Source organism: Poromitra crassiceps (genome assembly GCF_964638095.1).
Source record: "Poromitra crassiceps genome assembly, chromosome: 20".
In the NCBI taxonomy this organism is placed as follows: domain Eukaryota; kingdom Metazoa; phylum Chordata; class Actinopteri; order Beryciformes; family Melamphaidae; genus Poromitra; species Poromitra crassiceps.
Genome location: NC_139637.1, coordinates 12676834 through 12687565, shown reverse-complemented (window position 1 = coordinate 12687565; position 10732 = coordinate 12676834). Strand labels below are relative to the sequence as shown.

At 41.5% G+C, this 10732-nt stretch overlaps 1 protein-coding gene across 2 annotated transcripts in view; it reads left to right on the top strand.

The window, feature by feature from the left end:
• LOC310794395 (protein NLRC3-like) overlaps positions 1–10732 on the top strand; it is a 29131-nt gene that overhangs the window by 12447 nt on the left and 5952 nt on the right. For both annotated transcript variants that reach the window (XM_083656391.1, XM_083656392.1), the window contains exons 7-10: positions 1–1054; positions 1155–1328; positions 4806–4955; positions 5151–5200. The exon at positions 1–1054 is cut by the window's left edge and continues 732 nt beyond it. In XM_083656391.1, the coding sequence (XP_083512517.1) occupies positions 1–1054; positions 1155–1328; positions 4806–4955; positions 5151–5200 (1428 nt within the window). The remainder of the gene's footprint in view (positions 1055–1154; positions 1329–4805; positions 4956–5150; positions 5201–10732) is intronic.

The window sequence follows — 10732 nt, the reverse complement described above, 5'->3', positions numbered from 1 at the left end:
CTGACCCACAGAAGGAAGAGTACTTCAAGAAAAGATTCAGAGATGAGAAGCAGGCCAGCAGAATCATCTCCCACATCAAGACTTCACGAAGCCTCCACATCATGTGCCACATCCCAGTCTTCTGCTGGATCACTGCAAATGTTTTGGAGTCTTTGTTGGAAACCAGTAAGAGAGAAGACCTGCCCAAGACCCTGACTGAGATGTACATCCACTTCCTGGTTGTTCAGTCCAAACTACAGAACGTCAAGTATCATGGGAGAACTGAGGCAGCTCCACACTGGACGACAGAGAGCAGGGAGATGATTCTCTCTCTGGGAAAACTGGCTTTTGAGCAGCTGGAGAAAGGCAACCTGATCTTCTATGAAGCCGACCTGACAAAGTGTGGCATTGATATCACAACAGCTTCGGTGTACTCAGGAGTGTTCACACAGATCTTTAAAGAGGAGTGTGGGCTGTACCAGGACCAGGTCTTCTGCTTTGTACATCTGAGCATTCAGGAGTTTCTGGCTGCTGTTTATGTCATGGTCTCATTCATCAACTCTGGTGTCAATCAGCTGTCAGAACCACAATCAACCTCCAGAAACAAATCTCAGGTAATTCACCTCTGCCAGAGTGCTGTGAACAAGGCCTTACAGAGCCCAAATGGACACCTGGACTTGTTCCTCCGCTTCCTCCTGGGTCTTTCACTGCAGACGAATCAGAGTCTCCTGCAAGGCCTGCTGACACAGAGAGGAAGTACCTCACAGACCAATAAGAAAACAGTCCAGTACATCAAGGAGAAGATCAGGGACATTCCTTCTGCAGAGAGAAGCATCAATCTGTTCCACTGCCTGAATGAGCTGAATGACCGTTCTCTAGTGGAGGAGATCCAACAGTACCTGAGATCAGGAAGTCTCTCCACAAATAAACTTTCCCCTGGTCAGTGGTCGGCTCTGGTCTTCATCTTACTGTCATCAGAAAAAGACCTGGAGGTGTTTGACCTGAAGAAATACTCTGCTTCAGAGGAGGCTCTTCTGAAGCTGCTTCCAGTTGTCAAAGCCGCAAATAAATCTGTGTAAGTGCAGCAAACTGGATAGATGCAATATATGATGTGATCTTTAAAACAGGATAGAAAATACATATTTTAATGTTTGTCTTCATCACTAATTCTTCAGGCTGAGTGGCTGTCAGCTGTCAGAGAGAAGCTGTGAAGCTCTGGCCTCAGTTCTCAGCTCCCAGTCCTCTAGTCTGAAAGAGCTGGACCTGAGTAACAACGACTTGCATGATCCAGGCGTGAAGCTTCTCTCTGCTGGACTGAAGAGTCCACACTGCAGACTGGAAACTCTCAGGTCAGGATAACTGTTCAACAGACACATTAAATTCTGCATTAGGCTATATGCACATTAATGTCAGTGAAAATACCTGAGTGAATGTTATTGACTTTAAAAATCCATACAGTAAGTTAGGCCTCCAGCTGTTTCAAGTGGTTTCACATAGACAGACAGACAGACAGACAGACAGACAGACAGACAGACAGACACTGCAATCTCTCCATATACAGACATATATGCACCAGGTATGACTGCTGTAAGTTGTTGGCTCATTTTTGGCAGTTTGTAAGCAAAAAAATAAAATTACCTTAGTTTTAAACTTTTTCCCCATTGTTCTCAGGTGTGACAAGGCCCAAAATGATCACTTTATTATGTAGATACAGTAAGTTAGGCCTCCAGCTGTTTCAAGCGGTTTCACATAGACAGACAGACAGACAGACAGACAGACAGACAGACTGACAAACAGACAGACACACACCACAATCTCTCCATATACAGACAGACATGCTGTTGACGCCATTTTGCATATTTCTCTTATTGATTCATAATTCATGTTGTGTTGAGACATCATGCATTTTCTGTTTATTATGCCAATCATGTTTGGACTGTCTCGTGCTGAGGTTTTGTTGTTTGGTTGATTGTTGCTATTATTGTGATGATTATGATGATTTGATGCTGAATAGGAGCGTCACCTATTAGGGGGTGGATGCAACCTGTGCACACTGATTAGAGCAAGCGGACAGGTGCTGCTCACTAGAGTGTAGGGCTGTTGAAACGAATTTTGATATTCGAATATTATTCGAATTTAATAATTATGAACGAAATTCGATTATTATTATTTTTTTAAAACGATTTTTTTTTTTTTTTTTTTTTTTTTTTTTTTTTAGAACACTAGAACAGTGACAAGTTCTGACAACATACTTGAAGAAAAGAGTTAACTGAAGTTGACTGTTGAAGCTGCTATACTGATGTAAACCTACCTGTAGCTCTTAAAATGTATGTTCATTCATTGTTAACTGAAGTTGACTGTTGAAGCTGCTGTACTGAATGTAAACCTATAGCTCTTAAGTGCAATACGTGACTGATTTTTTTGTTGTTCATGGCTCATTGTTGTTTTGGCAAAGTTTACTTATTTGTTTATTGATAAGGAGCTCAAACAAAGGCTGTGTCTTTTTATTATCAATTATTTTATTTTAGCATTTCAGACAGCACCAATACATCACTGATGAATATTAACTAAGCTCTGGTTATCTGACCTATTTTCTAATGCAATGAATGTATGTACATTGTACAAGGAACATGTTTTCTTAAATAAACATCATTGCTGGACTATTTGTGATAGGCCTAATATTATTTTGAATATTCATCCACCATTCACTTTTCCATCTACATTTGGTAAAATGCTTAGAAAAAGTTTTACTTGGTCAAACCCAAAGATTCAGCTATATTTAGAATCAGAACACAACATAAGAGAAGACAACAATTCACTCAGACAATTTTTTTTTTTTTTTTTTTTTTTTAAATTCAATTAAAAATTAATTAAAATATTCGAATATAATTCGAATATTAAAATGTATAAAGCACTGAAATTCGAATTTGATTATAGAGGGAGATTGACAGCCCTACTAGAGTGGAAGGGCAAACAATTTTCAACCACATTTGTTTATAGCCTACGAGATCCTTATGTTTTAAGTTGGATAACTGTGATGTTTTGCTGCAAATAAAAGGACGTATTGTGACATTGAGATTGACATTGATTTTACGGACCGCTCTAACACATGCACCATATTGCTGCTATTTTTGGCAGTTTGTAAGCAAAAAATAAAATTACTGTTTTAAATTTTTTTTCCATTGTTCTCGGTTGTGACAAGGCGCAAAATGATCACTGTAAGCAGAGTATTGATTACTATAAGCAAACTATTTAAACAGCATGTGTATAGCAATGATTCAGGACCAAGCTTTTTGATCAATATAATCAGTTGATCACTATAACCGTGATCACTATAAGCGGATTCCACTGTAGTGAGTTTTCATTGAGAGTTGGGATCTCTCTTTCACAAAACCTGTGCAAAAGCTCACAACACTCAATAATAAACAATCAATAAATGATTATTGCAGGGTGATGTTGCTGAAAATGTAATATACTTTTCATATGATCATATATAATTTTATCACAGTATAAGTGTATGTAAAATCACCATTCTGTCAAATGTTTTAAAGGGTTAATGTTTATCCTGAATATAAGTTTAAATATATCAGTAAACTTTTATTTAAAACACGTCTTTATTGCTAGAATAAAAGTAAAAACACTACATGTTCCTCATTAGAGCTCAGAATTCCACCAACTCTCTGAATTTGGAGGTTGTACTGGTCAGCTTCCAGGTGTGTGTGTGTGTGTGTGTGTGTGTGTGTGTGTGTGTGTGTGAGAATGTGAACAGGGCGCACCTTTTGGAGTTATCCTGCTAACAGACAAACAGACGGAACAGAACAGGGTGAAAACAAAACCCAGTCAAATTCCCTTAGTGGAGGTAAAAATAAATCAAACAAACAAGCGGGAGTTAAATTGTTTTTCAGTCTCTCTTTGTTTTGTTTTTGCTCTGTAGCCTTATATGATCTTTGAATAAGAATAACAAAACAAAGCAGTGAAAGCTGCTTCTCCTCCTTCTAAATATGACCTTAATGCACAAACGCAGCAGAAACCAGCAGCACAGCAATGAGTGGACTGAAGTGCAGAGACAGAAACTCAGCAAGAGGTCCGGGTCATGAACAGTACAGTGGAGCCATCTAGTGGTCAACCGGGGCTATAGCAAGTAAACAGGGAAGAGCAAGCCACGTTCAAAAAGCATCAAATAACGGAAATGTCAAGATGAAAATTGTTCAGTCACAAGTCACAACTATCTGTGTGTGTGTGTGTGTGTGTGTGTGTGTGTGTGTGTGTGTGTGTCACAACTATCTGTTGGAGTGTGTGTGTGTGTGTGTGTGTGTGTGTGTGTGTGTGTCACCACTATTTGTTGGCGTGTGCGTGTGTGTGTGTGTGTGTGTGTGTGTGTGTGTGTCTCTCACAACTATCTGTTGGAGTGTGTTTGTGTGTGTGTGTGTGTGTCTCACAACTATTTGTTGGAGTGAGTGAGAGTGTGTGTGTGTGTGTGTGTGTGTGTGCGCACGTGCGTGTGTGTAGGTGTGTGTGTGTGTGTGTGTGTGTGTGCGTGTGTGCGTGCCTGCTTGCGTGCTTGCATGCGTGCGTGTGTGTAGGTGTGTGTGTGTGTGTGTGTGTGTGTGTATTGGAAAGCAACGCCCCTGTTTTCAGTAACTGAATCAAAGTAAAACTACAGTGGAGGAAGTGATGAAATGTTGACGTCAATCGTCATGACAGCAAAGACGTCGAAAACAATATAAACTATAAATGCAACTGTGTGTGTGTGTGTGTGTGTGTGTGTGTGTGTGTGTGTGTGTGTGTGTGCGTGCATGCTTGCGTGCGTGTGTGTGTGTGTGCAGGCTGTCAGGCTGTCTGCTCACAGAGGAAGGCTGTGCTTCTCTGGCCTCAGCTCTGACCTCCAACCCCTCCCATCTGAGAGAGCTGGACCTGAGCTACAATCATCCAGGAGCCTCAGCAGAGCTGCTGTCTGCTAGACAGTGGAGACTCAGGTATGGAGAGGCAACGTCTGCTAGAAGGCTGAGAGTCACACACATGTTCTCTGTCACACTGCAAAGCTCATGCAGGAATACAGTTCAATGGAGGATATGAGAGGAAATCCTTCATAATGAAGGTTATTAATAAATGTCCATGTTGTTTCCATCATCAAAGAGAATCTGCTGATCTGACTTTGTTTATTCCTCCAGTGTGGACCATGGTGGAGTGCAGTGGCTGAAACCAGGAGGTCTGAAGAAATGTAAGTGTGTATTTAGTTTGATTCATGAAAACAAAGCAACACATTCAACTAGTGAGATAGAAAGTCCATCTATGGCACAGTCTGTGACGTCCATTCATTCTGATCCTATACTGTGAATCAGGGTGATGGCTGACATCATGCCTTTTAATCAACATATTTGAAAAGGAGGTGAAATGACTGAGCCAAAGTGTGCTGTGGTCTGACCAGTCCATCTCAGATGAGCTCGGGCACATTTCTGGATGTGGTTGATATATGGCTTTCACTTTGCATGGTAGAGTCTTAACTTACATTAAGATGCAGCGAGGAACTGTGTTAACTGACTGCTTTTCCCAAGTGTTCCAGAGACCATGTGGGAATATCCATGACAGAATAATGTCGGTTTTTAATGCAGTGTCGCCTGAGGGATCAAAGGTCACGGCCATTCAATGTTGGTTTCAGCAGAAATTTCTCCAGATTCTGACCTGACCTCCTACAGTACTTCCTGCTTCAGCACGTTACCAGAGATTTTCATCCGCCATTTATTTTCCCATAGACATTTCGTAAAACGCTTATAAAAAATAGTTTGACTTTGTCAAACCAAACGGTTCAGCTATATTTAGAAACAGGAGAGACCACATAACATTTCACTCGGACCAAAACGTAAAAATAAATTGCGGATTTAAAGAAAATATTTTTTCTGTGTAGTTTTTTTAAGTTCTGGTCAGAGTGAAATGTTCTATGGTCTCTCCCGATTCTAAATATATCTGAACCGTTTGGTTTGATGAAGTTAAACTATTTTTAAAAGCATTTTACGAAATGTCTATGGGAAAATAAATGGCGGATACAAATTTCTGGTACAGTGCTGAAGCAGGAAGTAGGCGGTCACTTTGCCTCTCTAGTAACCTGTTTACCTGTGGAATGTTCCAAACAGGTGTTTTTGAGCATTCCTCGACTTTCCCAGTCTTTTGTTGCTTCTGTTCCAACTTTTGTGAAAGGTGTTGCTGGCATCAAATTCAGAATATGAACATTGTATGATGTGAAACACAATATTGAGCCAGGCTAGACTGGAAGTTGATCAGGTAAAACATTCAATATATTTGTACTTTATTCAATTGAATATAGGTAGAAAAGGATTTGCAAATGATCACATTCTGTTTTTATTTAAGTTCTACACAGCGTCCCAACTTTTTCTGAATTGAGGTTGTAATTTCAAATACATTTGTCATTCTGAAATGTCCCATTGTTTGTGTTCAAGGATTTTTTTTGTCTAAATGTGAACACAAATAAAGGTAATTAAAATGTGTCTCAAGGGTGTGGAGTGTGACTTTAAGAATAAAATACATTAGTTTTCTACAGGGGAGTGGTGCTGGCCCAAACAACAGTACAAGTTAAAAAACAAAGGGATTTATTACTAAAATACAAGTTAAAAACGTGCCTATTTAAAAGAGTCCAGCGTCCATAAGAGTTTAATGTCCAGTGTCCACTGCAGCCAAGAGTAGTGACTGTTTTGTCTCCAACAGCAGGCTGTCTTGCTGCCTCCTGGCGCCTCCAAGTGGCAAAGAAGTGCATTACAGAACAGACTTTAAAGTCTTGCTTTCTCAGTGTATGGAGTAGGGTAGAATAACCAGCTAAATGTAACACTGATTTAGGGAGGAGCCAAATTAAATTCATTATATAAATGCATTGCAACCTAAATCAAACCAACAGGATGCAAACAAAGCAAAAAGCCAAATGAAAGAATCAACAGTCATTAAAGTCGAGCTGAACCCAATAATGACTTTTCTTTTAGTTCAAATACCTGGGTATGCAGTGCACCTATTTAATAATGTATGCAAAACATATCACAACAATCTAATTTCTTTAGTTTTTCACACCTTTTCACATCAAAAGTTCGTTTTTCAAGATTTCATTGATAACAGTAATTTACAGTTTGCTGACATCACCTAGTACTATCAAATTTCTACCCCATTTCAACCAATCATATCACGACATGCAGCTGTCAATCAAATGTTCATTTCAGGATCATTTTCTCTTCCAAATGAAGTAGAAAATGGCACCTAGTGCCTGTCATCTGGCAGAATTCCTATCCCATCAACTAACTACTAACTTGGCCAATTGTTAGAAACATGAACAACAAACAAAAACTATAATCTCTAAGAATGAAAAGAAATGTAACTGGCTCGTTAAAAACGCGCATTCCAGGGATATTGTATTTACAGAAATAGCGTAAAAGGTGCACGCTTGAGACCGTTTGAGAGCGTGGTAGTCAGGGGTCTCCCCTCGGAGATTCCAGGCGGGCGGGCAGCACCCATGCATCGGATTGTCTGCTCCCTCCGCACGAAGCAGCTGGCTCCACACACAAGAATCAAAATAATAGGGTTTTTATTTTCCTTTCCCCCAAAGTATTTAAGAAAAAGGCCCAAAACCATCAAACAAAATAACCTGACAGTTCGGCCGAAATAAACAAAAGGGAGAGGGGTCTGGGCTGGCCCATATAGGGCCGTCGAAGCCAGCCCCTCTCCTTAAACTAACAATTGAAAAACGTTCAAAGAATAATTAGAATAACTAAAAACGAAAAACGAAAAACAACTACCAAAACTGCCAGGTTAAACTAAAACAATAAAGCCTGGCACCTATATTGTGCCAGGACCTAATAAAGGAAAGAAATGGGCAACAAAGTAACAAACCAAACTGCAGGTGCTGCTGGGCTGGATTCAGGATGTAGACTGTGTCCCAGCAGCAAGCCAGCTTATACCTGCAGGCAGAGCTGCATCAGCAATCAGCTGAGTGTCTGCAGGTGTTCAGCCTGAGGTAAGGAGGAGCAGAGGAGATCAATTAAGCAGCTGTACTCACACAGGATGTAAACACATGAATGTGCCTTAATACATAGCATGTGAGTTCTTTATGGACTGTCCATGGCCACACGCAACACACGCCATGATTGGCCAAAGCTCAATCCAGCCCCCAGAATTGTCAAATAAAATCATGGACATGATACTATGACCCGCCTCTCAACCTGTCATCTTAGACAAACAGTCTGAAACAGACTCATTATGCAGCCACACACACACACACACACACACACACACACACACACACACACACACACACACACACACACACACACACACACACACACACACTGATGAATCAACATGAATCAAACTAAGAGTGAAGCCACTTCTACTCCTCCACTCTCCCACAATGTCTCTTTCTCTCTGTATCTCCCTCTCTCTTTCTCTCTCCCCCTCTCTCTTTATCTATTTCTCTCCCTCGTTCTTTCTCCCCTCACTCTCTTTGTTTCCCTCTCTCTATCTCCCTCTCTGCCTTCCTCTCTTTCTCTCTCTCTCCCTCCCTCTCTTTCTCTCTCTCTCCCCCTCTTTCTCCCCTCTCTCTTACTCTCCCTCCCTCTCTCCCTCTCTCTATCTTTCTCCCTCCCTCTCTCTTTCTCTCCCTCGTTCTTTCTCGCTCTTTTTCTCCCCTCTTTCTTTCCCTCTCTCTTACTCTCTCTCTCTCCCTCTCTCTATTTCTTTCTCTATCTACCTCTTTCCCTCCCTCCTCTCTCTCTTCCTCTTTCTCTCTCTCTCTCTCTCTCTCCCTCCTCTCTCTCTTTCTCTCTCTCCCTCCTCTCTCTCTCTCTCTCTCTCTCTCGCAGTCAGCTCCATCGACCTATATAAGATGGACGCAATTCCATGGTCCCATAAGTGAAGCCGCTGCATGTTAGATCGCCGCCCTGACGGCTGAATCCAGTATTAGGTCACAAGGCCCGCCTCCCCATGTTAGTGGATGGGAAAATCACAACCGAAATAATCACAGTATACGTCAGATAATTTTTTCCCAAAGGTGGTTTGTATCATTTTAGATAGTCATTATCATGCTAATGCCTGTGCAAGTGGTCATTTTTCTGATCAGTTTGTTTTTAAGTAGTTATTTGACATATAAAAAGGGATAAAAATGGATGATTGACAGCTGTGGCAGCCAGTCTCAAGCCGTTATTGGCTGGACAGGCTCTTCACAGTATAGAACTAGCGTTGGTTTGACATAGACAGGACACAGTGCTGCTTTGTGCTTTCATCATGTAACGCTGCCTGGAGGTCTGGGTGGCTTTGTGTGGACCCGGGACAGAGGCTCTTAGCACGGGTAGTGGCTCCCTGGAGGTCGGGGTGGCTGTGCTGGCTACCAGACATATCAATGGACCGCAATAAAAAGAACATTGTTTTGAGAAAGGCACGCGAGGAATTAACGTTGGTTGGGGACTGAAGTAAGTTCAGAAAATATGTGTTTTAGTAGTTACTCCAGCTACGTTAGCAATAGCATTAGCCACTTTCGCTAGTCGGCTGTTTTTCATTATTTATCGGCTTAATATTACTATAACTTAACAACCGATAACGATAGCTGGAATTACACAATATACACATATTTTCAGAACTTACCAGGTTGTCCAACTGCCAGGAAATGTGTTTTATAAGATGGGGCCTAGTACGCAAGCACCAGCCATGAGCTAATCGCTAACCCGTTAGCGTCACATAAACAGAGGTTTTATTTCTGGTATTAAAGCAACAAACATTTTTATATGGATATCTCAGAGAAATGCTTTGACTGTGGGGCTGTTCCTTCTTCACAAGCTCCTTTCTTAGCTGTTGTAAGGATATACGGTAGTTAACAGAGACGAGACTAGGCAGCTAGGCTAACGTTACCACTGAGCTATATTAAATGGAACGTTACACAGCAGGCTGCCCTACCCACACTATACCAGTAAACAACGTAGCGTAAAGCGTCAAGGTTAGATTTGTAAAACCAACATTTGCTCCAAAAGGAATTAAATCATAAAGTTAATCAAAATGCCACGGAAACATTGGCTAGCTTAATCAACACAGCAGTGGATCGGATAATTTCCCCTAGTGAGGCCGAGAGGAGCCTCCACTTCCGGTCCGGGCTGAGAGCACAGCAGCCCGGAGGAGAAATCTCCGACAACCAAAATCTGATTTTCGTACAGGCGTCATTTTGATAAACTGATCTCATAGTGGGACTCTTCCTGGTTACTTTTGGCGAGACAAAAAATATTACAACTTAAAGTGTAATATTTACAGAGCTAGACTGTATATAAATACACAATGCACTGTGCGCATTCTAGAAACAGCAGCTCTACATAAGAAAGTTCAGAGGGGCGTGGAGCTCTCGCAGGTTCTCAATCAAAGGCGCTAGTGCGCATGCTCTGGTTCACTGATCTCGCAGGATTTTGGCTTCAATACACATACTGTCACAGTTTTTGGATCGGACCCAAGTGCAGAATAACCAGGAGACGAGTCAGAGCTTCCAAGCCACAAAACAAAGTTTACTTGAAACTTAAAGAGCATGTACAACCATTCTCCCGTAGGACCAAAATATCTTGACATGTCACACAGCCTTCACAGGGCTTAAATAATAGTTCAAGGTAATCAAGACAAGTGTTCTCAGCCCCTGCTGATTGCGATGGCACACAGCCGTGCAGGTGAGTCCGACTCTAGGTAGCCTCCATGGCGCCATCCAGTGGACGTCCTGGAGCACTACCTC